General features: G+C 44.2%; 1 protein-coding gene across 7 annotated transcripts in view; it reads left to right on the forward strand.

The window, feature by feature from the left end:
• Positions 1 to 26,196, forward strand: part of SPTB (spectrin beta, erythrocytic) — a 181,879-nt gene that overhangs the window by 122,471 nt on the left and 33,212 nt on the right. For 4 of the 7 annotated variants that reach the window (XM_053254828.1, XM_053254819.1, XM_053254837.1 and 1 more), the window contains exons 24-32: positions 1,556 to 1,746; positions 6,520 to 6,724; positions 8,029 to 8,403; positions 8,910 to 9,154; positions 9,526 to 9,664; positions 13,099 to 13,183; positions 14,378 to 14,574; positions 15,079 to 15,188; positions 20,541 to 20,613. In XM_053254828.1, the coding sequence (XP_053110803.1) occupies positions 1,556 to 1,746; positions 6,520 to 6,724; positions 8,029 to 8,403; positions 8,910 to 9,154; positions 9,526 to 9,664; positions 13,099 to 13,183; positions 14,378 to 14,574; positions 15,079 to 15,188; positions 20,541 to 20,613 (1,620 nt within the window). Of the gene's footprint in view, positions 1 to 1,555; positions 1,747 to 6,519; positions 6,725 to 8,028; positions 8,404 to 8,909; positions 9,155 to 9,525; positions 9,665 to 13,098; positions 13,184 to 14,377; positions 14,575 to 15,078; positions 15,189 to 20,540; positions 20,614 to 21,679; positions 24,216 to 26,196 lie in introns of those variants that run through there. The other 3 variants (XM_053254870.1, XM_053254851.1, XM_053254861.1) reach the window with 3 other exon arrangements.

Consider the following 26,196-nt stretch of genomic DNA (forward strand, 5'->3'; position numbering starts at 1 on the left):
ATCAAAGACTCCTGAGGAAACTTAGCAATCATGGGATAAGGGGACAAGTACATGTGTGGATTGCTAACTGGTTGAAGGACAGGAAACAGAGGGTAGGTATAAATTGAGAGTTTTCACAATGAAGGGAGGTAAGAAGTGGGGTCCCCCAGGGATCTGTACTGGGACCAGTGCTTTTTAATTTATTCATAAATGATCCAGAAGTAGGCATAAGGAGCGAGGTGGCCAAATTTGCAGATGATACCAAACACTTTTGGGTAGTGAAATCCAAAATGGATTGTGAGGAGCTCCAAAAGGATCTCTCCAAACTGGGTGAGTGGGCAACAAAATGGCAAATGTGGTTCAGTGTTGGCAAGTGTAATGTGATGCACATTGGGATGAAAAAAACCCAACTACAAGTATATGTTGATGGGATCTGAGCTGTCGGTGACTGACCAGGAGAGGGATCTTGGGGTCATGGTGGACAGCTAGTTGAAAATGTTGACTCAGTGTGTGGCAGCTGTGAAAAAGGCCAATTCCATGCTAGGGATCATTAGGAAGAGGACTGAAAATAAAACTGCTAATATTATAATGCCCTTATACAAAACTATGGTGTGGCCACACCTGGAGTACTGTGTACAATTCTGGTCACCACATCTAAAAAAGGACATTGTAGAACTGGAAAAGGTGCAGAGGAGGGCAACCAAGATGATCAGGGGCCTAGAGCACCTTTCTTATGAGGGAAGGCTACAACACCTGGGGCTATTTAGTTTAGAGAAAAAGACAACTGCGGGGAGACATGATAGAGGTCTATAAAATCATGCATGGTGTGGAGAAAGTGGATAGAGAGAAATTCTTCTCCCTCCCATATAACACTGGAACCCAGGGACATCCCATGAAATTGATTGCCAGGAAATCTAGGACCAACAAACAGAAGTACTTTTTCACACAACACATAATTAACTTGTGGAATTCCCTGCCACGAGATGTGGTGACAGCCAACAACCTGGATGGCTTTAAGGGGTGTGTGGATATGGAGGAGAGGTCTGTAGGCCACCTCCAGCCTCAAAGGCCACCTCCAGCCTCTGAGTACCAGTTGCAGGGGAGTAATAGCAGGAGAGAGGGCATGCCCTCAACTCCTGCCTGTAGGCTTCTAGTGGCATCTGGTGGGCCACTGTGTGAAACAGGATGCTGGACTAGATGGGCCTTGGGCCTGATCCAGCAAGGCTGTTCTTATGTTCTTAACTGTACCAAATTTGGTCTAAATTGTTCCAGGCAGTTGATAGAGGGGCACGCGCACACAGAGCTGAGTTTCCTTAAGGAAAGTGGGCTAAAATAGAAATAACAAGAAAAACTGCTTCTTCCTTTGTAATGCCATGCAGCTGCTATAGCATAGGAAAGTGGTGTACCAAGATACACCCTGATTGTTAGGAAGGTTGAAACTGATCAACAAATGTGGCAGCCCAATTCTATGCATGTTTATTATTTATTCAGAAGCAAATTCCGCTATGTTAAGTGGAGCTTACCCCCAGGTAAATGTGCATTGGATCTCAGTGTGAGTTTCCCTTATTTCATGGAGAAATCATTGTACAGAAGCAAGGCAGGATCCCATCAATGGCAAGAGATTTTGTGGTTCCAGGATGAAGAGAATGGCATTGTGATGCTGAAGAGACATCAACGCCAGCAGCGATCCATAGACGACTATGGGGAAAACATCAAGAAGCTGGCTGGCCGGGCTCAGAAGCTGCTATCTGCTGGCCACCCAGAAGGGTGTGTATGCATGATCGAATGTGGTTGAAGCTTTGGACGTGTTTTTTAAAAAAATAAATAATAATTCTATGGGGCCATGGTTGATTTAAGAGCATGTGACAGGTCATTTGATCAGTCTAAGCCAAGTTCTCCAGGATTTCAGTCCAGTGCACATCTACTAGATTGTGGTGTTTCTCTCTTTTCTTGCCAGGTGACTTATCTATTATCATACTTGCTGTGCTTTTGGGCTTACTGTGGGGAATTTGCTCAAATCCACATTTCAAGTGTAAATAACAAACTGCATTAGGGTGCCCAAGAGGAGCAACAGAAGCTGGTGGCAAAGCTTTTGAAAACATTTGTTTTTATAACAGAGGCACAATGTAAGTGGTGCTGTTTGGCAGCCTTGATCCTGGGACAAGATGAAGAGTGAGGGAGTCAAGGCTCTAACAGCTTAATGTTTGGTGGAAATTGGAATGTGGACAGGGAAGGAGAAAGACTAAGATAAGGTAAAGAGCAGCTTAATACCTGTCCTGTATCTGCAGATTCCCACATTGGAGGACCGAGGAAGATTTAGGGTCCCAGCTGCAGATGTGCTGCCAAAGCAGAGGGCAAGGAGAGGAAGGGCTGGGTAGTGAGGTGCTAGCTTAGCACTAAATTCCAAGGTCTGTGGAATTTTAAGGGATGTTAAGGAAGGAGGACATCTTAACATCTGCTGCTCAGATACAGCTGCTGCCCAGTGGTGAGAAACCTGTGTAGCTGCTGTCTGCTGTTGTCAGACTACCAGCTTGTGTGCCCTCTAACACGTGGGGCTGTGGCTTCTGCCCTGTGGGTGAGCCTGTGTGGGATTGGGGCCAGAGGGAGTGAGTCAGCAGTTCTTGAGGACCAGCTGCCCAGATTAGCCATCTTTCTGGCCTTATAAAAAGGCTGCTGCCCTGTGGCGGCTGGCCCGCCACTGACGGGGTCGCCACCAAAGGGGCGACGCCAAAGGGGGTCACCCCTTTCAGGGAGCCACTTTGGAGGGGGGCGAGGGTGAGGGCCAGGTGGTATTTTTTTGCTTCTGTTGTTTTTTAGGTCCTAGGTGTTTCAGATGTCTCTTGGTTTGTCTGGGGATGGGGACACGGGGTGTGTCAACTGACTGTGGGGTGGCCATTCCAGTTGTGTTGGGGAATAGAAGAAGTGAAGTTGGCAGGTCAGTGAGTCGTTACAAGGGAAGGGAAGTCAGAAATCTATTAGCTGTTTCCCCTTCTGGCTGTCCTGCCAGCTCTTTGACCTTGGGGAGCAGTGCCAACCTCCCACAGACCCTCACCTTGCTCCTCTGTAATGCTAGGTCTGTCCAGAATAAGTAGGAAACCATCCATGATTTGATTCTTGATGAAGGGGCTGACCTGGTGTGTATTACAGAGACTTGGTTGGGGGAGGCTGGTGGCCCAGTCTGGTCCCAGCTTCTTCCTCCAGGGTACTCTGTTGAGAAGCAGGGATGGGGATGTGGGCGGGGAGGTGGAGTGGCTGTGATCCACAAGAACATCTCCCTTACCAGAATCCCTGTTGAAATGTCTGACCATATTGAATGTGTGTACCTAAGTTTGAGGACCAGGGATAGACTGAGACTTCTGTTGGTGTACTGATTGCCCTGCTGCCCGATGGAGTCCTTAACTGAGCTGACAGACTTGGTCTCAGGTTTGGTGTTGGAGTCCCCCAGGCTTGTGGTGCTGGGGGACTTCAATGTCCACTTTGGGACCAATTTGTCCAGGGCGGCTCAGGAGTTCATAGCAGCCATGACAACTGTGGGCCTATCCCAAGGGATCTTGGGACTGACGCACATTGCAGATCACACACTTGATCTGGTCTTTCACTCTGATCAAGGTGGTGTTCTCTGGGTGTGGACTCCTGTGATTTCCCCAATGTCATGGACTACCATCTGGTTAAGGTTGGACTACAGTCACACCCCACCTTTGCAGGGGCAAGGGGCCCATTAGAATGGTCTGCCTGAGAAGGTTATTGGATCCAATAGGGTTCCAAGAAGTCTTGGAGGGATTTAGTGTTGGCTCCGCTGGTTTTCTTGTTGATGGCCTGGTGGACAATTGGAACAGCAAACTCATCAGGGCAGTAGACATGATCGCTCCTAAGCGTCCTCTCTGACCCACTTCAAAATTGGCTCCTTGGTATATGGAAGAACTACGGGGGCTGAAGTGGCAAGGTAGACGACTGGAGCACAAGTGAAGGAAGACTCGACTCGAATCGGACAGATTACAACATAGAGCAAATGTGAAGATCTATGCTGTGGCAATACGAGTGGCAAAGAAGCTATTCCTTTCAGCCCGTATTGCATCAGCAAGTTCATGTCCAGCAGTTTTGTTCAGGGTTCTGAAAGGGCTAGTAAGTGTTCCTCCTCCCTTGAATCAGTATTTGGAACCATCTATCATTTTATTTTATTTTATTTTAATATTTTATTTTATATTTTAATATTTTATTTTATATTTTATATTTTTATTTTTATTTCTATCCCCCCCTTCCAAAAATGGCTCAGGGCGGTTTGCACAGAGAAATAATAAATAAATAAGATGGCTCCTTGTCCCCAAAGGGCTCACAATCTAAAAAGAAACATAAGACAGACACCAACAACAGTCACTGCAGGTACTGTGCTGGGGATGAAAAGGGCCAGTTACTCTCCCCTGCTAAATAAAAGAAAATCACCCTGTTGAAAGGTGCCTCTTTGCCAAGTTAGCAGGGGTTACCCACTATTGCCCGCTGTGACGTTTTTAATGCTTTTTTGTGTGGATAAAATCTCTTGTATTTGGGCTGACTTGGATTTAGACCCCACAATTACTGCAGTGTCTGAATCGGAGGTGTCCAGTGATTCCTCTTATGTGGTCAGGCTGGATCAGTTTAAGTTTGTGACTCATGAGGATGTGGACAAGCTGCTTGGAGCGATGTGGCCTACCACTTGTTCTCTTGACCCTTGCCTGACATGGCTAATACTATCTGGCAGAGAGGTTGTTGTAGAAGGCCTAGTAGAGATCATAAGTGCTTCTCTGAGAGAGAGCAGGATGCCTTCTTGGTCCTTAAGGAGGCAATTATTAGAGCTCTTTTGAAGAAGCTTACTTTGGATCCCTCAGAGTTAAGCAACTATAGGCCTGTCTCCAACCCTCCGTAGCTGGGCAAGGTAATTGAGAGGGTGGTGGCCTCCTAACGCCAGGCAGTCTTGGATGAAACTGCTTATCTAGACCCGTTCCAGACCAGCTTTCGGATGGGCAATGTGGTGGAGAGTCTTGGTCAGCCTGATGGATGATCTCCAATTGGGATTGACAGAGGAAGTGTGACTCTGTTGTTCCTTTTGGATCTCTCGGCAGCTTTCAATACTATTGACCATAGTATTCTTCTGGAGCATCTGACGGGGTTGGGGGTGGGAGACACTGCTTTGTAGTGTTTCCACTCTTACTTCTCAGGCAGATTCCAGATGGTGTCCCTCGAGGACTGTTGTTCTTCAGAAACTGAACTTCGGTATGGTGTCCCTCAGGGCTCTGTATTGTCTCTGATGTTGTTTAACATCTACATGAAACTGCTGGGAGAGATCATCAGGAGATTGGTACAGGGTGTTATCAGTATGCTGATGACACCCAAATCTATTTCTCCATGTCAGCATCATCAGGAGAAGGCATAACCTCCCTAAATGCCTGCCTGGAAGCAGTGATGGGCTGGATGAGAGTTAACAAGCTGAGGCTGAATCCAGATAAGACAGAGGTACTTATTGTGCAGGGTCGGAACTCGGGAGATGATTTTGATCTGCCTGTTCTGGATGGGGTCACACTTCCACAGAACGAACATGTACACAGTCTGGGGGTGCTTCTGGACACAGTCCTCTCCCTAGTGTCCCAGTTGAGGCAGTGGCCAGAGGTGCCTTCTATCAGCTTTGGCTGATACACCATCTGTGTCCATCTCTTGAAATGAATTACCTCAGAACAGTAGTACATCTGCTGGTCACCTCCAGACCTGATTACTGCAATGCATTCTTTGTGGGGCTGCCTTTGTACGTAGGTTCAGAATGTGGCAGCCAGGTTGGTCTCTGGGTCATCTAGGAGAGACCATATCACTCCTGTGTTGAAGGAATTGCACTGGCTGCTGATACGTTTCCGAGCAAAATACAAGGTGCTGGTCATTACCTATAAAGCCCTAAACAGCTTAGGCCCTGGGTATTTAAGAGAATGTCGTCTTTGCCATGAGTCCCACCACCTGCTAAGATCTTCTAGAAAGGTTCGCCTGCGGCATCCGCCAACTCATCTGGTGGCTTCTTGGGAACGAGCTTTCTCTGTTGCAGCCCCTGGACTTTGGAATGCACTCCTTGTTGAAATAAGAGCCTCCCCATCTCTGGCAACTTTTAAAAAGGCACCGAAGACACATTTATTCACTCAGGCTTTGAATTAGATTTATAGTTTTAAATAATTTTAATACTGGGTTTTAAATGTTTTTAATTATTTTAATTGTTAATTGATTTAATGTTTTAAATGATTTTAATTGTAAACCGCCCAGAGACGCAAGTTTTGGGCGGTTTAGAAATATTTTAAATAAATAAAATAAAATAGCCATGTGGTCATGTGGGGTGGGACGCAAGTGCCAAGAGTTGCTGTGGTACTCCACACTGACAGGCTTCAGCGCAGGCTCAGAACCCGTTCTAATGGATGTCAATGGATCATTACCAGATCATCAGTTACAGGTGAGCAACCTGTTTTCCCCCCAAAAGGAAGGGATTGGGAGGCTATCCAATATCTCAGAAACTTTCTCTTTGTGTTTTTTCAGAGAGCAGATTATCCGGTTGCAAGGGCAAGTAGACAAGCAGTATGCTGGCTTGAAGGACCTGGCTGTGGAACGTAAACGTAAACTGGAGCACATGTACCATCTCTTCCAGCTGAAGCGAGACGTTGATGACCTGGAGCAGTGGATTACAGAGAGAGATGTAGCAGCATCATCACAAGAGATGGGGCAAGATCTCGACCATGTCACTGTGAGCAAGCTAGCTCTGTAGGAATGTGCCTTAGCCAGGCCGTCAAGGCTGTGTCCATTTCGATATGCAGTTTCATTTTAGGGGCATTGTACCATCCAAATGAGGACCATAGAAGTTGCTCAATGTGTCCTGTGGTGGCAAAAGGGAACATTGCTGTCAGGTGCAGATAGCATTAAAATGCAGCTTGGTATGGGGAGACCTCCTGGATTGTTTCTGGGTAGAGTGCCTCTTGTAAACAGAAGTGTCTGCAAAGCACAAGAGTGTATGAAAGCAATTGTCTTCAACTCGGTGGATTGAGACTCACAAGTTGGTTGTTGCACTCCAACTTTAGTGGGATTATACCAGTGGGACCATGGAAACTTGCTTTAGATTTCTTTTTAAAAGGAGGAGAGGGGTAGAGAGAGGGAGACCACGCCAAGGAGAATTGAGTTCTTTTTCTTTTAACAGTTGTGAGATGAAGATATTTGCTAGGTGCAGCCTTTTCAGCTCTGCATGACAAGCTGCACCTGCAAAAACTCCCTTTTCTGCACAACTATTAAAAATATAGGAGCTGTGCGCCTTTGGATCTGGTGATAGGGCCGTAACTCCGTGGAAGAAGAGCATCTGCTTTGTGTGTAGGAAGTGCTGAGTTCAATCCCTGGTATCTCCAGATAGGGCTGAGAGAAATGCCTGCATGAAACCTCAGAGAGCTTCTGCCAGTCAGTATAGACAATACTGAGCTAAATGGACCAAAGGTGTGACTCCATATAAGGCAACTTCCTATGTTCTTATGAGGAGAAAAAAGAGTGAAGAAATACAGTTGTGGTTGTCTTAAATGGAAGTGCTGGGGGGCATTTGGCTGTTTGAGATTAAAGGTGGGTCCTAGATTTGAAAAAGCTGAATATTCCTATTCTGTATTGTACCTATAGGATATATGTGTCATATAAGCCCAATTCACACATTATGTTCCACACTCATACAATCTGTGTACACAGATCTGATTATTCACACATTATGTTGAACACAGGTACAGTGGTACATTCCCTATCTGTTCCATGCATTTGAGGGACCTGTAGCCAAGTTCACTTTTAAAATGAAAGCAGGTACAGTCATTCACACACAAACATGTACAAAGTGTTCAGACATCTGTGCAGTCGTACAACATAATGTCTGAATAAGGTTTTAGTGTAAGGTTTTAGTGTAAGTTTAGTGTAATGAATTGCAACCTGGCATTGTTTGCTTGGAGTGTGGAAGATGCATCCATTGTTGAATGGAGTTACAATTCTTAGTGTGTTCATGTTCACTCTGGTTTGTTTCTTGGCTAGTTGCTGCGGGAGAAGGTCCGTGACTTCGCCCTGGAGACGGGAAGCATCGGGCAGGAGCGGGTGGACAACGTCAGTCTCGTAATTGAGCAGTTGATTGATGCTGGCCACCCGGAGGCTGCCACGATTGCGGAGTGGAAGGACAGCCTGAATGAGAGCTGGGCTGACCTCTTAGAGTTGATTGACACCAGAATGCAGCTGCTGGCTGCCTCCTATGACCTGCACAAGTTCTTCTATGATGGTGGTGAGATCCTGGCTCTCATCAAAGAGAAGCACAAGGAGCTGCCTGAGGAGTTGGGCCGGGATGTCAACACAGCAGAGTCTTTCCATAGGACTCACACAGCCTTTGAGCGAGATATCCACTCATTGGGAGTGCAGGTAACCACTTGAGTACTGGAAGGTATGGGGAACCATATGATAGAGCAAAGTCACGCTGTCCATGGTATAAAGAATAGGAAGTATGTGTGTATGTATGTCTAAGCACAGCATTTCAGGGGTATTCAACCACTGAAATTTCCTGGTTTACTTTGTGACTAAGTGGGTTCTCAGCTGAAAGCAAACTGGACAGAAGGAAAAATGTGTGATGGTTTCTGTAGCTGATTGAGGTTGGCTCTCCTTGTAAAGCTATGAGCAGTTGAAGTGGGATTCTGCCAAGTGAGGTGAAGGCCAGAAGAGATTATTCTGCTTAACTGATCTGCTTGATTATTATACAGAGGCCAAGCCCAATACTCTAAACTCTGTGAAACAGTTCATTAATACTCCCATGTTAAAGGCAGAGAACTGAGACTGAGGGAGGGGTACCTGCTTGATCTTGGCTGAGTGTTGGAATCCAAGTTGTGTATGTCTCCGTGCAAAGTTCTCTTTCTTCTGGCTGTTTGTGGCAGGTTCAGCAGTTCCAGGAGGTTGCAGCCCGTCTACAGGCAGCCTATGCTGGGGAACAGGCAGACACTATCCAGAAGCAAGAGCAGGAGGTGGTGCAGGCTTGGAAGGCCCTGCTTAATGCTTGCGAGGGGCGGCGGGCTCAGCTGGTTGATACAGCGGAGAAATTCCGCTTCTTCGGCATGGTCCGGGACCTCATCTCTTGGATGGAGAGTGTCATCCGGCAGATTGAAACACAGGAAAAGCCCAGGTAACAAGGTGGAATGGAATAGGAGTGGTCTGCTTTGTCTCGTTCCTTTCCCCCACTCAGACCCTAGCCAAAGCGTCTGCAGGCCCTGGCATGCCGGTGAAATCCCTGAGCACTGCTTTTTAAGCTAGATTCCCGGTGAGCTGAAAGCTTCTGGAAAGTAGCCTGGATGGAAGCCAGCTGTATGTAATGTTTATTGATTCGGGCAAGGTATTCGATGCCTTTTGAGAATGATTTTGAGGGGTTATTCTGTATCATGAAAAGATAACTTGAGAAGCAGCCCTGGATTTCCCTGCACTGAGCATTTGCCTTGCTGCAAACTACTTGCCGTTAGGAATGACCTGCTTATTTCTCAAATATCTCCCCTGCTGAAGGGATGTTTCATCCGTGGAGCTTCTGATGAAATACCACCAGGGCATCAAATCTGAGATAGACACCAGAGACAAAAGCTTCACTGCCTGCATTGATCTTGGCAAAGCATTGCTGCAGCGCAAGCACCATGCTGCAGATGAGGTAAGGGTTTTCATTCACACCCAAGCTTTGTGACATACAAAGGTATAAGCAAGACTGTACTAAGCCTGTGAATGCACTGCCTCCTGGGTAGGTTTACAGGAATGTCAGCAGTGGCAATGGTTTGCTGAAACGGAGCTGTGTCTCTCTCCCTGCCACCACCCCCCGGCCCAGCTTTGAGTCTGGCTTGAGGTTTGTGGTGACTTTGGGGCCCATCTTTCACTGTGATATCTGGAGCAACCTGTTTAAAAATTCAGAGTTCCATTCAGAAAGCACTATCTATTCTTGTCCATGTGTTTCACCTGTATGTTACAGTGAAATCCAAAACTTGGTTTGTGTTGGTGTTTAGAAATGGTGTGTTGATCAGGGATTCCTCCATGAATATGTGATTGTCAGCATTCATATCTGTATTTTATTCATTTATTTATTTATTTATCATATTTTTATACTGCCTGATATATACATCTCTAGGTGGTGTATTAACAAAAAGTGGGGAAATGTGTATCTGTGTTTGATCATTCACAAAATGTATCTGGAATTGTTATCATTTGCATGTGAACGTTAACATTCACCAGACTTTGAATACTTATTTTAACAAATGAACTTTACAAAAAACAAGCAAGTGTCTTATGGCACTTTAAAAACTGACAAATTTATTGACGCGTAACCTTTCAGGTAGGGCCACAGTAAACTTCATCAGATGCATGAAGTGTTATCTTCAGTTGGCAGATACATATATTGGTGCAGATAAATGATGATGGTGGTGGTGGTGATAACTTTATTTATTAAATACAGCCACTGAAACTAAATAACCAGTCCAAGAACAGGAGAGAGGAGAAAGGGGGAGATGACTCTACAGAACAAGTTTTTAACCCTTTAATAGACCTCTCCCCTGTTCTTAGATTGGTTATTTCATTTCAGTGGCTGTATTTAATCTCAAGAGTTTCCAGCTGTTTGAGATATAGAGCATTGACAATGAAGTTTTAACAATGAAATGTGTTTGCTCAGTTTGTAAGATCTTTGTTTTAACTTAAGACCTCTTTAACACATAAATTTTTGTCTGGAGTAAGGTAGAATGCGCATATCATCGCCACTATGTTGTCTTATTTGGAGTTTATTTGTTAGCTGCCCCATAACAAATTGTTCTCTGGGCGGCTCACAACACAGCATTAAAACATTTTTAAAGTCCCCATATAATACATTAAATCATAAAAGACCAAAAGGGGAAGGAGGGAAATACAAAATGCAACACAAAACCATTTAAAAACTCTTTCAAAATCTGCTTTAAAATCAAATTTAAACATCAAAATTTAAATGTAAAAGGCCTGAGTGAACAAAAAGGTCTTTACTTGGCATCTAAAAGAACAAAGTGAGGCAAACCTCACTGGAGATTAAAAATAAAAATAAATAAATAAAATAAACCAGCAGAGTCAAATAGGAGAAAATGTGGAAAGCTTAGTCTACTGACAAGCATAAAAGAATACAAGATTAAAATAGTGACAGTTTAGAATAGTGAATACCACGATAATAGGTGATAACCTCCTGGCAATGCTAATTAACTCTGTTCAGTGATTTTAAAAAAATAAACAAATCTTTGTTTCAGTAAGACCTCTGGAAATGGTTGTTAAGCCTTGTTATAAATCCTAATTCAACTAATTCCCACGTTCGTCTCCTTCTGAACATTTTCTGTTTAAAAACTGTCACTTTACAGTCTACAACAGAATGTCCGGAAGATTAAAATGTCCCCTCATTGGTTTCTAAGTGTCGCAATTTATGATGTCAGATTTGTGTCTGTGTATTCATTTGCATAGAAACAAATCTGTTTGTCCTAAGTAGATAGCAGAAGGGCACTGCTGACAGACAACACTGGAGGATGAGCAGGTGAATGAGCTGTTGATGATACAGCTGATGTTATCGGGTTCTGTAATGGTGGTGTTTGAGTAGAACTCAGCATAGAATTTTTGTAACAAAGGTAGAATTTATGCCCATGCATATATATACTTGCCAACTGAGGAGAATACTTCACATATCTAATGAAGTGGAGTTTTAGTCCATAAAAGTTTATGCTACAATAAACATGTTAGACTTTAAGGTGCCACAAGGCCTTTTGTCATTTTTTCTGCAGCAGACTAATGCTGCTATCCCTCTGGAAGTAAATGGAGAGGTTTTAAGCAGCAAGCACCAATTGAATTGGAAGTCATCAGCGGTATATTTGTGAGTCTAGATCACCAAAACAGTTAGAAAGTTCCAAACTATGAATGTGCACAGTTTTAATGTACTATTACAGGATATGCTCTTGTCTTGTGGCTGCAACACAATCATAGTTTTAATTTATGAGGAGGTTCTAAGTTAGGCACCTAGTATGAATTGGCATACTTCAACATCCCATTGATTTTTCTGCCCTAGGCATCGGAGAAATGGGAAAACGTATAAAGTCATTATTTATTTATTTTTCTTTTCATCTTAGTTAGGGAAGTTTGGCAGATGGTTGAGTGATCTTACTGCCCATCTTTCCCAATAAATTCTTTATCTTTTTTTGTACTGTAGAGGATCTAGTTCAAATGTACTGTTAAAGAAAAGGAATGGCTGGAAGAAATATTATCTTACAGCCTTGGTCAGCAACTAATTATAATAGGGCCTGTATTTGGCATTGGGGAAGTGACATTAGCTCTGCTCACTGTCTCCTTCCCACAGGAGCCAAAAGCCTAGTCCCCTCTCTTTATGGCACAAACTGTGGCTCTGCCAGAGTTATCCCATTAGTCATATGAGGCCAAAACTGCCCAGGAGGGTAGCAGACCCACATCTTTAAATGTAGATCTGCCTTCTTAAAGTGGAGATTATGATTTAAAGGGACCAAAGGTCAAGCATGTGCTGAACTCTTCTCCACCCAGCCCTCTTACTTTGCAATTGATTGATCCAGGTGCTTTTTCCCCAGTCAGACTCCTGTATTGGAACTGAGCTGGGCTGGGAGGGAGGATTCCGCACCCCCCACACCTGTACTTTGCACATCCCTTTGGTCATTTAAATTGCAGCCTCCTACTTTACATGTGAACGAGAGGCTGACCTGCATTGAAAGATGTCATGTGTAGTTTGGGCCTCCACTGCTCACTGTCTTTTGCCTGTGCTTTTGTTCATGCACAGCAGTTTTAATTGGCCAGAGATCTAGGGGGGAAAGATCTGGTACTACATCTGTATTATGGGAGGACTCGTTATCATACTTAACTGACCACAATCCAGCACAAAGTGAAATCACTGGGCTTAAATGTGCTCAAGTTTATGTTGGCTCCTAGCCATTAGCTGATTTGGGTTTTTGTTCTTCAGGATTCACATCAACATTATAATGAACACATAGGACAAATAGCAGAAAAGTTGATGTGGTAACTAAACTGCTATGAAGCTTGCAGCAGAAAAATTCCCTTTCTTCCCTCTCCTTTCAGATAAAAGAGAAGCTGGTGCAGCTGACGGATAAGCGGAAGGAGATGATGGAGAAATGGGACAGACGTTGGGACTGGCTTCGTTTGTGTGAGTACTTATTGTACAAGATGTTTGCCACTTGGGCTGATCTGAAGAGAGGTCAGTGATGCTGGAGAGCCATGAGCTTGGTGGTTACAGGCAACATGGCTTTTGTGTGTATGCTGAGTCCTCCTGCTTAATCTAAACACCTATTTAGAGTGTATCTACACCTTCCATTTCAATAGCAGTGCTTTATGTCCACTGTAGCTTCAGCAGTAAACTTTTCCACTTTGGCATCAGTTACATAGAAATGTCAGTGGAAATAGGGCTATTCCTGATAAGTTTGTCTGCAGGCAGAAAAGAGAAGCTGCAGATATCCTGTGTTCCCTAGCAATGAACAAGGAAATGTGGTGCATATTCACTTTTTAAAGAGCTGTTTCTCTTCAGCAGGACACTGAACGTCAGTGCTGCCAACAGTGTTGCTTTATTCCTGTTTCGCTTGAATGTTTGAAGCCGTTATTGGGATTTACCACCAAATTAGTGCTGATCATGTCCAGCTGTAGTAGATTCAGTATTATGTGATCAGAGCTCTGCATGGCGCTTAAGTACCAAGGTTTTGTTTTTCCTCTTGCTTTAGCAATTGCACTCTTTATCTGCTGCTACAACAACAAAAGCAGGAGGTATATTGGGATGCTTGCAACTGTTTTGGTCCCACAGGAGTGGGGAGAGGTATTATTTTCACATAAAACAACCACTTGTTTAAAAGTTGCATGTCCTCATACATCTTGAATAGAGAGGTGTTTTGACACACTGAAGTAGCTGACCATGATGATATTGCATGAGTGTGGTGAAAACCACAGGAACTACAGACTAAACTGGTGGAGAACAAAGGGAAAGATCTTTGTTTGGATGTGGATGTTTAGCATAATCATCAAATAACCTGGATTCATTCATTCTTAACTTGCCCAGATTAGGTTATTCGCCATCCATCTGTTCAGAGAATAAAGTATTGTATGGAATATTGGTCGTAGACTGTCCTGAATGATGTGGCTTTTAAAATTTGGAATGGCAAAAGAGGCATACAATTGTATTTGGATTAGCATGTGCCCTTGAAATATGGCCCCTCCTGTTCACTTCTTGGCCAGAACGTTGAAAGGGGATTTTAGAGTTTATAAGAGCTCCTCATTCTCTGGCTCTGCACTTTCAGAGGCTGAGTTTGTGTAACGTGTCCCTCTATGCATTTGTGTTTTCTCCACATGACAGTGCTAGAGGTGTGTCAGTTTTCCAGGGATGCCTCGGTGGCTGAAGCATGGCTTATTGCCCAGGAGCCCTACCTGTCCAGCGGTGATTATGGACAGAATGTGGATGGTGTAGAGAAACTGCTAAAAAGACACGAAGCCTTTGAGAAATCCACAGCCACCTGGGAGGAGCGTTTTGCTGCACTGGAGAGGCTGACCACCGTAAGTATCCCATAGAAGGAAGAGCCTTTCGTTGCTTTACAGATGGCATATTCTAACCACCAGGGAAACTATTGACAGAGTTGGTTGGGAATCGGGGACCCAAGACTGTTTCTTAAAAGCCTAATGACTGTGCTTTAAAAAAAAAAAAAAAATTCATGGGAAGTTTTCATGAAACTCTCCTCAGACAATTCTACAAAGTATTGAGCTAACACTCCCCCCCCCCCCACATTTGAGGTTTTGGTTTCAGTGCTGTTGTAACATCCTGTGTCTGCTAGTGCCACTCTCATGAAAGTCTGTGTAGAAGGCAAGTGAAACAGTGGACTTGGGGGAATGGCAAGTGTTGGGGAAATGTACAGCATTATGAGGATGGAAAAGAAAAAAAAGACAACAGCTTAAATAACACTTAGGGAATCCCCCCCCCCCCGCTTCTCCATGGTAGTTTTCTGTGCAAAGGTGTGCACATTTTAATATCCCAAAGAGGAAAAAATAACCATTCATTTACAGCTTGAATTACTAGGGAAGAGGAAGATCCCAGAGGAGCCTTCACAGCACAAAGTAGCTAGAACCCTGGACCTGGATTTCGACTCTGAACCAGATCTAGAACATGAGCTGGGGTAAGTCACTGGGATGTAAATGGTGTTCTCATCAAATGCTCTTTCCATGGTTGTAGGCAGTACTAGAAGCAACACTTCTTTTAAAAAGTGGGGTATGTGTTTTGGTGATATGCAAGACTTCTTACTATTGGTCATAAATAAATGCAAAATAAATTATCCCAAATCATTTACAACCAAAATAAATTAACCCTGAGATGCAAAAATTCAGACTTCTCTTCCAATCTCCCTCCAAATCGGGTTCCAGCCCTATAACTCTTTTCCTCCAAACACTCCGTCTCTGACCACCCTACACCTCCTTACCTAATATTGCCCCTGATCCCATCAGCAGTACAGGGGCAGCAGTCCTTCTGTGAAGCCAGGTGCGGCGTTTGACCCAAGCAGCGTAGACTTGGAGCTCTGGTGGGGGCAGCAGGAGGCCTCACCTGCCCTCCTCTGCTGCCTACCACCACCATCTGGTAAAGAGCCACATTCCAGAGTGGTGGTCCTCCTCTTCTTGCTTCTTCTCAGCAGTGGCATCTGCCACTGTTTGACCCAGTGCATGCTGCTAGTCTGGTTAAGAAATGACAAACCAGGCAGAAAGTGTTGGAATGGCAGTGGAGTACTGGAACTCCATAGAGATGCACTCTATAGGGTGTGTGCCCCAAGTCAGACAGTGGTGTCTGCTGCTGGGGGGAAAAGAAGATGAAAAAGGAGGTGGAAGAGGTGCAGGTAGGGGTGTGTGTGTGTCTGTGTCTGTGTCTGTGTGTGTGCATGAATGAGCAGGAGAGGCAGTATTTGATGCTTTGTTAAGGCTGTTGGTAGCTGTAGGCTTCCAGTGCTTCAGTGTCTCCCTGCATCACTGCTCTGCTTCCATTAGAGTTCCTGCCCTATGCTAGGATGCAGCTGATTACTGTTACTAGGGTCTGTTGTGTTTGTAGAGTCAATAGTTATCTTGAATGTAGAGAGGCAAGTTTGATCTTCTCCTTGCATCAATGGTGTTTGGCAATTCCTTTCTGAACAGAAAGGAGGATTGAGATTCTGCCCTCTTGTGGCCATGAGGAGAATTCTGTTTTACACAAGGCATTTAGGTCCCTAATATATTGCTGAAATTTGATGTGGGTGGCTGCGTTTTGTTAAACTGAGGAGTTCCACAGACACTTTAATTTATTATTATTTATTTATTATTTTATTATTTATTTATTCGGTTTTTATACCGCCCTTCCAAAATGGCTCAGGGCGGTTTACAATTAAAAACAGAAATCATTAAAACCAATAACAATTAAAACAGAAATACAAATATGAAACACCAATTTAAAAACATCTTAAAAAACAATTAAACAATGAGAACAATTAAAATCCTGAAAACCAGGTTAGCTTTAAAACAATTAAAACTAATTAAAAACCCTAAAAGGCCAGGCCAAACAGATGGGTTTTAAGGGCTCTCTTGAAGGTCACTAAGGATTAAAGATTATGAATTTCTGCTGGGAGTGCATTCCACAGCCCAGGAGCAGCTACAGAGAAGGCCCGCCTCTGAGTTGCCACCAAATGAACCGGTGGTAACTGGAGACGGACCTCCTCAGATGAACTTAATGTGCGGTGGGGATCATGTAAAAGAAGGCGCTCTCTTAGATATCTTGGACCCAAGCAATTCAGGGCTTTAAAGGTAATAACTAGCACTTTGTATTTTGCCCAAAAACATATCGGCAGCCAGTGTAACTGTTTCAAAACACGCATCATATGGTCTCTCCGGGTTGCCCCAGAGACCATTCTGGCTGCCACATTCTGAACTAACTAAAGTTTCCGGACTACGTACAAAGGCAGCCCCACGTAGAGCGCATTGCAATAGTCAAGTCGGGAGGTTACCAGCTGATGCACCACTGTTTTGAGGTCACCCTCTTCAAGGAATGGGCGTAGCTGTCGAATCAGCCGAAGCTGATAGAAAGCACTCCTGGCCATGGCCTCCACCTAAGATACCAGGGTGAGGCCTGGGTCCAGGAGTACTCCCAAGCTGCACACCTGCTCCTTCTGGGGGAGTGTAAACCCATCCAGCACAGGGAGATCTAACTCACCCCTCAGATTCTAAGCGCCCACAATGAGCACCTTCGTCTTGCTTGGATTCAGCTTCAATTTGTTCTCCCTCATCCAGCCCATTACTGCCTGTAGGCAGGCATTTAGAGAATGAGTGCCATTTCCTGAAGTTGAAAAGGAGAAGTAGATTTGGGTGTCATCAGCATACTGATAACACCCAGCACCAAACCTCCTGATGACCTCACCCAGCGTTTTCATGTAGATGTTAAAAAGCATTGGTGACAGAATGGAGCCCTGGGGGACTCCATATAACAGCTCCTGTTTTGAGGAGCAACTGTCACCAAGCTCCACTATCTGGAATCTACCCGAGAGATAGGAACAGAACCACTGCAAAGCAATACCCCGTATTCCCAATTCTCCCAGGCGATCCAGAAGGATACCATGGTCGATGGTATCGAACGCCGCCGAGAGATCCAGAAGAACCAGCAGAGTCACATTCTCTCTGTCAATTCCCCAGTAAAGGTCATCCGTCAGGCCGACCAAGGCTGTCTCAACCCCATAGCCAGCTCTAAAGCCAGTTTGAAATGGGTCTCGATAATCAGTTTCCTCCAAGACTGCCGGGAGCTGGTTGGCCACCACCCTCTCAATCACTTTGCCCAACCAAGGGAGATTGGAGATTGGCCCGTAGCTGTCCATCGCTAAGGGGTCCAAGGAAGGCTTCTTTAAGAGTGGTCTAACCATTGCCTCCTTCAGACAGGGGGGCACCCTACCCTCCCTCAGAGATGCATTTACAATATTAACTAGGCCACCTCCAACAATCTCTCTGCTAGAAAGAAGCAGCCAAGTCGGGCAAGGATCCAGAGGACAAGTGGTAGGCCGCACCGCCCCCAGCAGCTTGTCCACATCCTCAGGAGTCACAGATTGAAACTGATCCAATCTAATACTGCAAGAGGGATTGCTGGACACCTCCTCCATAGAAGAGGGATTGCTGGACACCTCCTCCATAGACCTTGCAGAAATAGTGGAGTCCAAGTCGGCCTGAATACAGGAGAGCTTATTCGCAAAGAAGCCATTAAAGGCATCACAGCAGAGCAACTCCGCGGAATGATTGGAAGTAGAAGGAGCAGAGATCAAACTCCTCACAACCCGGGATAGCTCCGCCGAGCGTGAACCTGTAGCCGCAATGCGCGCAGACCAGAATCTCTCTTTCGCTGCGCGCACTGCCACCGCATAAGCCTTCAAATGGGTCACATGCTGAATCCTGAGGTCTCCTCCACTTGAGCTATAGTCGCCTACCCAACCGCTTCAGCCCCCGCAGCTCCTCAGTATACCAAGGGGCCATTTTTGCAGCAGGTCGGAAGGGATGCTTGGGGGCAATCGTGTCTACTGCCTGTTGAGTTCCTTGTTCCAGGTTCCCACCAGGGCAGACGGATAGAATCATCGGCCGCACCAACGTCAAAATCCTCCAAGGCCTTTTGAAATCCCACTGGGTCCAGCACCCTTTTTGGATGGACCATCCTAATAGGTCCACCACCTTGCAGGGGTGGATTGTGGCTGTGAGACTAACCTTAACCAGGTAGTGGTCTGTCCATGACAATGGGGAAACCACCAGATCCCCCACCCACGGAACACCCCCCTGATCCGAACAAAAGACCAAATCGAGTGCATGGCCGGCAACATGAATTGGTTCAGAAACTAATTGGGATAGGCCCATAGTTGTCCTGAGCTGCACCAGACAAGCCAGCCCCAAAGTGGATTCTGAAGTCCCCCAGCACCAAAAGTCTAGGAGACTCCAACACCAACTCCACGACTAGCTCTGTCAGCTCAGTTAGGGAGTCAGTTGGGCAGCGGGGTGGACGGTACACCAACAGAATCCCCAATCTATCCCTAGTTCCCAGCCTCAGAAATACACACTCAATATAAGTCAACTGTCTCACAGGGGCCCTGGTAAGGGAAATGGTATTCTTATAGCATGGAAATGTTTGTATTACTCCTTACCAAATGTGGTTGTGTGGTGTTTTGGGACCAAGGCCTGGTCTAAATATGCAGCAGAATAAAGAAGGTAGAATAGACTATACAAGGATGTGGTGAGGGGGAGGACTCGCATGTGTGAATATGAATACGAATATAAGGAATATTTATATACCAATTTTCTACTTAGATTTCTACTACTTTACATAGATAAATAGATATTGACTGACTGACTGACTGACTGACTGACTGACTGAATGAGACTCCCTGCCCCAAAAGGGTTCACAATCTAAAAAAGGAAACACAAGATAGATCCAAGCAACAGCCACTGGAGGGATGCTGTGCTGGGGATGGATAGGGCCAGTTGCTCTCCCCTTGCTAAACAAAGAGAATCCCCACTTTTTAAAGTTGCCTCTCTGCTCAGTTAGCAGGGGACCATGTTCTCCTATTTTACAACCTCCCTGAACATAGAAAACTAGCACATTAAGAGCAAAGGGCTAGGCTAGGAATTCTCTCTCTGGTCTGCCCTTTTAAGGAGTTTTCTTTATGTGGAATTTCTTTTCGGAAGCATTCAGAAGCACTATTATAGTTCTTATACATAGTTCTTCTTATACATATTTCGGAAACTACAACTGGTACAGAATGCAGCAGCCAAATTGGTCTCTGGGACAACACGAAGGAACCATATAATGCCAGTTCTGAAAGAATTGCACTGGCTGCCGATATGTTTCCAAGTGCTGGTTATTACCTATAAAGCCCTGAATGGCTTAGGTCTAGGGTATTTAAGAGATGGCTTCCTTTGTCATGAAGCCTTCCACTTACTAAAGTCATCTGGAGAGGTCCGGTTACAATTGCCACCGGCTCGTATGGGGGCGACTCTGAGCCAGGCCTTCTCTGTGGCTGCCTCAGGGCTTAGGAATGCACTCCCTGTCAAAATAAGAGCCTCTCCATCTCTGATTTCTTTTTAAAAGACTCTTAGGACACACCTGTTTTCTCAGGCTTTTAATTAAAATTATTTTAATTGTTTCACTTTGTGCATTGTTTTTCATTGTTTTTATTCTGTGAAACTGTTTTGGTTTTTTTAGATTGTAATTTGGATTGTGTACACCACCTAGAGATGTATATGTCAGACGGTATATAAATATGATGAATGAATGAATATATTGCTTCCCTGCAGACTGAAGTGGTATGGTCTGTTCTGCCACCTCAGGACCCTACTATCGCATTCTGCTGCCTATGTAGACTCAGCCTCTGTTCCAGATTGTATATGTAGCTATATGCATTTTTTACGTGACTGAAAAATTTTGCATTCTTCACCACCACACCCTAACTTAAAACTTTACTGAATTGGGTCCATTTTTTGTTTTGCTGTAGATTGAAAGAAGAGGGCAAGAAAGGCTTAAGTTCAGAAGAAGCCCTTCCTCCTGCTGCAGAAGACTCATCACTGGTCAGTTACCAAATTTAGTTTTTCCTTCCTGGAAAGCTCTCAACAGCTTAATGCTATTTTTCACATTTATTACATATTGCCCTATCTTGGCAAACAATCTGGGACCATACAGGAGGGGTGACAATGAATTCAGAGGATACATCCAGATACAGGGAATGAATTCATATATCAGCTAAATGTATTTAGTTACATAATATTTATTTATTTATTTATTTATTACATTTTATATCCCGTTCTTCCTCCAAGGAGCCCAGAGTGGTGTACTACATACTTGTTTCTCCTCACAACAACCCTGTGAAGTAGGTTAGGCTGAGAGAGAAGTGACTGGCCCAGAGTCACCCAGCAAGCATCATGGCTGAATGGTGATTTGAACTCGGGACTTCCCAGTCCTAGTCCAGCACTCTAACCACTACACCACGCTGGCTCTTTCTATATTAATAAAATATTGATATATCTTATCATACAATTTGCCTATCTTGTAGGTCATCTAGATGCATGAAGTTATATCAATTGTACAGGGGTTTTTAAAAGAGAGAAATGGGTTTTTGTTTTCTTATCACCAAACCTGGAACATCTGAGATATGTAAAACAGAGTTCACCCTAAAGTCATTTATAAAATTAGGCATTTTCAGTGTGAGGGGTCCTGCTGGCTCACTTGGGAGGGCTATTCCAGAAGAAAACTGCTAGATCCTCAATGATTGGGTGGAATAATAGAGCTGCTGGTTGTAGATCCACACATTTTTAAGTACTGTAAACTATTTTATATACAGTTGATCTGCTAACTACACACACTTCCTAATTAGGATCCTGACAACAGTACACAAGGCTAGCAGCACTTATTTATAAAGTGGCTTTGGAAATCCGCATTCTTAAGCATCCATTTAAAGGGCTACCTATTGGGTTTATAGCTGTATAGCTGTGAAAGAAGGGAGAGTATCTGGCCATTCTTGTGGGCCGGAGAGCTCCAAGAGTGTGAAACTAGTTGGAGGGAAGAGCTCGCACATCCTTGGCTTAAATACTAGCCACCTTCTCTGGAGTAATTCCTGGGGCACTTTCCTCTTTGCAGGCTTGATCCTGAGTTCTATATGTGTCAAATGACTCCTGGCTTCAGAGTGATTTTTATTTAGTCCAGCTGCATCGAATGAACAATACAGAGATATTCACCACCTGGTCTCCCTGCTGTCCCTGTGGAGTATTTCCTGTTCCCTACCCACAGCTCTGAATTCTGTATGGATCAAGAATACTAATGCTTGTTGGAAAATCACCTGCATCCAGGAAAGGGACTTTGTATCAAACTTGACATCTCAGCAACATATTTTACAGGTGGTTTCTTTTTATAGCATTTGGTCCCTCCTTTCCTCTGTATCCCTTCAGGATTCAAGTTAGGCATTGTGTCCACTCCTTGTGGAAAGCATGAGTGCTCTATATGGATACCAAATGGCTACTCACATATATAGGCTACTTTCTAGATGACTGTTCTGTCATTTTAATATCCAGGTCTTTTATGAATGTGACAAATGGACAAGCCAGAATATATTGTTATGCTAATAGGTAAAGTACAATGGAGAAGCCTGATGAGAAGAAGAAAAGGGTGATTATAACAGAAGTACATTAAATTCCTCCTATACTTTGAGAACAAAACAAAAAAAAGACAACCACAAGATGAAATTCCCAGCTGCATTCCCATCTTTGTTAGCAATTTACAGAGTGACTTTGGCTGTATTGGCAATGATTTGGTTTCCCTGTGAGAAAAATTGACTGATCTTGTGCTTGTATATAGGAGGAGGAAGACCATCGGGGGAAAGAGTACAATGATCATGACGCTACTTAAGAATTCCTGGAATTTTAGGCTTTGTGCCCAGAAGAATGTTTCCTATATATATAGTATCAACACTCTGCATTTTACTGAAGCTTCCACACACATTAAAATGAATGAACAATTGGGATATTTCCTGTTTGTACCAAGGCACTCCAAATACAAGGATGTTCTCAGCATACGGGGGGGGAAGTCTAAGGGAGATTTTGTACATGGTTTTGACTGTATTTTGTGTCTGTAATGTGCTCCTGTCAACCATCATACAGAGAGGCACTTGGTGCAAAGGAGGGCCTGTAGTAATGAAAGTGAAAAACTTTGTAGTCCGTAATGTATCAGTGAAAAACAGTCCTGTGGCCTCTCTGCATGGTGGAGGATCTCCATGCATACACAAAATAAGATGCTCTCAATGCTGCTTTAAGCAATAGCAGGCAGTAAATGTTTCATTTTGTTCTTCTTACAAGGTTCACTGTGGCAGTTTCAGGACACATTATTTCGGCACAATAATCTCCATCTTGCACATGCACACACACTATATGCCCATACCAATCCTACAGGATATATTTACTTTTAAAATGGTGTACCTGGATATTTTAAAAGCTCCTTTTACGTGTATCTAAACATTTCCACTGGAAAATACAACTTCTCTCATCTTCAGGATCACCGTGTACAATATTCAGACCTTGCTTCTGACAGCAGCTCAATATATTCCACTTCAGTTGCCAGCACGAGACATGGAATTCCTCACATAATCTACAGAGAAGCCTTCCTCCTGCCAGATTGTTCTGTCCTCTTGCCTATCCCTGCATATCCAGCAAAACTTCTGTAAATGCTGGCAAAGCATCTGTTGTTCTCTGCAAACGTTTGTGCTGCTCTGTGCCAATATTCGCAAGCTGCTTTCTGTTTTTCTTTCATTCCTTCCTTCCTTCCTTTTTCTGAGTCGTCCAAATTCTTTTTTTCCCCTTCGCTTGCTGGCACAGCTCTCTTACAATATCCTGGTAACTCCCTTTGTGTCCTGTTGCCTCCAGTTTAATATCTGAAGACAGAATTTTTTTTCTCAAGCAATCCGAGCAGCTTCAAGCCCATGATCATACTATCAATTTTATTCCTCCCCACCCCATAGCAGCTGGAGTATCTTTAAAGAACCTATCATCGAAAACATTTCCTCTCTCTGTGCCTGTCATCCTTTTGTATGCTTCTTCTCATGCTTCCACACTTTTTATGCTTCAGTATGCCTCTGAGCTTCAGAGTACATGAGTCTCCTTCCAGTCCTGCCCCACAAGCCAATGATCTTACTTTTGTTGAGCGGGGAAGTGTGTCCTCCTAAAAGGCTAGTACTGGCATCTCCTTTGTGCAGACTGGGTGATGCTAAACCTCCATCTCTGCAGTAACCCTGTTTGGACCAACCTCTTCAGCTGTCAGTCCATTCTAAGAGATCTTAAGCTGCTTTCTATAGACCAGATGAATTGTTAGTCACTTGCAATCTTGGCGATGAGGCAATCCATTCACAGGTTAACTGCTAAGTTTAAGGACTAGAGTTCTGGAGTAGAGTTTTGAAGGGTACTACCATGGCAAAAAAACCACCTTCTCCATTGCTGTTGCTTTCCCACATCTGCTTTCAGATGCTCTCAGCTTGCATTTCTGTTTAACTTGGTGATTATCATCAGGCTTGATGGAGTTCATTACAATTGGTTTGTATGGTACACTACAAAGAATGATTTGTAGCAAATCACACAAAAAAGTAGCAGCTAATACCATTATTTTCTCCGTAAATAAACTTGCAATTCAGCCCTTGCCTGTAAGCATTCTGTTTCATAGGCAATTTGGAAGTCATTTTTCTTAAGTCCCCTGAGGCCTGGCTATTCCGTAATATTGAGTTTTCTTCTGGGACCTGTTCATTGTGATGATCCTCTGTTGGCAGGTCTTTAGAAAAAAATCTCAGAGCTTTTCTGACTCCTTCCAGCAGAATAGCTGAACACCACTACTGTGGCAAAGACCATGGGTTGCCCAGCTGCCGTGTGACTGTTTATGAGAAAACAAGTTTCTGTATAGATCAACTCATAGAGCTGAGTTTCTCTGGAGAGCAGCAGATACTGGGACAACTTGTTCAAGCCCTTGCCTTCTTCACTGTGGTGCCTCCCAAAATGCCTGTCACAACTAGCTAGGGAGGCTAGAGGGTCACAGGCCAAAGGAAGCACAGCTGTAGCTCTGATCGCCAAACTTTTTCAGGTGTTTCTGTCACAGTACTGAAGAATACTGCACGGGGAAATCCCAGGCAACCAAAGACGACAGCACAAAATAAAAAGGGGAAGAAATTAGACCCAAGAGAGGGGCAGGGAGGATAAATACTGAGGATCTGGGAGCAGTTTATTTAAGTGAATCCTTTGCTAGGGATTAACTGTTGGCAAGTTGTTTTACTCTATTTATTTGGATTGTTACCATTACCCTAGGGCAGAAACTCAACCAAATATGCATTCTTTTCAACAATGATGTTCAAGTGGCTTCCCCCCTGTGTATTTCGAGCATCATGGAAACTGCATATATAAAGAACGCATGTTGAAGTGGGGATTAAAATCAGAGCAGTTCTCTGGTAAAAAGGTAAATGTGAACATAGTTCTGGAAACCAAGCAGTTAATCAGGGACACAGGCTGTAACATGGCTAGAATACTGATTTTTTCGTGATCTCTTTTATTGAGGAATGTAGAATCTGTAAAGAGAGATATTGAATTAACATCTGCTATGGAGTGCTTTTCTAATAATGCCAAAATTTCCAGACACATGTAGGCACAGGCAGACATGTGCAGTCAGGAAAAGACAGATATACAGACAAAGAAAGACACAGACAAGCAGACAGACACAGAGAAAAAGACACAGATGTGCAGGTGCAGAGAGAGAGAAGGAGGCATGCAGAAAAACACAGATAAGCAGTAGGGATGTGCAAAACGTTTCGGGCACAGAATGATCTGTGCCCGAAACGACCAATTTCGGGTGATTCGGAGCTGAACCAAATCACCCATGATGAGACCCGATAATTTTCGGACCCGAAACGAATCACCCCTGTTTCGGGTCCGAATTTTTTGGGTGTTTCGGGTCTCCTTTTTGTGCCCTAGAAAAGTGCCAGCCTTGTATTCTTCTCCCCCACCCCACCCACCCCGTTTTCAGTTTGACATCTCTTTGAATTTCCCGCCTTTTTGCCTCCATTGATTTCAATGCAGAAATTGCTTTCCTTTTACTTTAATTGAAAAGGTCCTGGGGCCAAAAGAGTGGGGTGGGGTGGTAGTGCCTAATGGGTGGAGGCTACCACCCCAATTGCAGAGGGATTGGGCAGAGGGCTGATTTTTGGTGAATTTCTGAAGTTTATGCGTCTTTAAGGTTTCCCCCCATTAAGTATAATGGAGGGTGTATCGCTTCACGTCGGGGGGAAAGGGGTGGCCTAGAGCGGTGTGGGGTTGGTGGTAGTGCCAGGTAGGGGCAAGGAAGCTACCTGAATTTTTTCAAAGGATTTGGGCAGAGGGCTGATTTTTGGTTAATTGTTGAAGTTTACGCGTCTTTAAGGTTTTTCCTCATAAGTTATAATAGAATGGAGCTTTCAGCAGCCCCATAAGTGCACTTGGGGGGTGCTGGGGTGGCCCAGAGAGAGTGGTGGTGTAGTGCACATAGGGTGCCAACCACCCCCATGGGTTTCTAACCCATGGTGTACAGGGTTCTGTTGTTTCTGAGGTATTCTGAGTGTGGATTCTATGATAGCAAATGAGATTTTCAATGACACA

Source organism: Hemicordylus capensis, chromosome 1 (genome assembly GCF_027244095.1).
Source record: "Hemicordylus capensis ecotype Gifberg chromosome 1, rHemCap1.1.pri, whole genome shotgun sequence".
In the NCBI taxonomy this organism is placed as follows: domain Eukaryota; kingdom Metazoa; phylum Chordata; class Lepidosauria; order Squamata; family Cordylidae; genus Hemicordylus; species Hemicordylus capensis.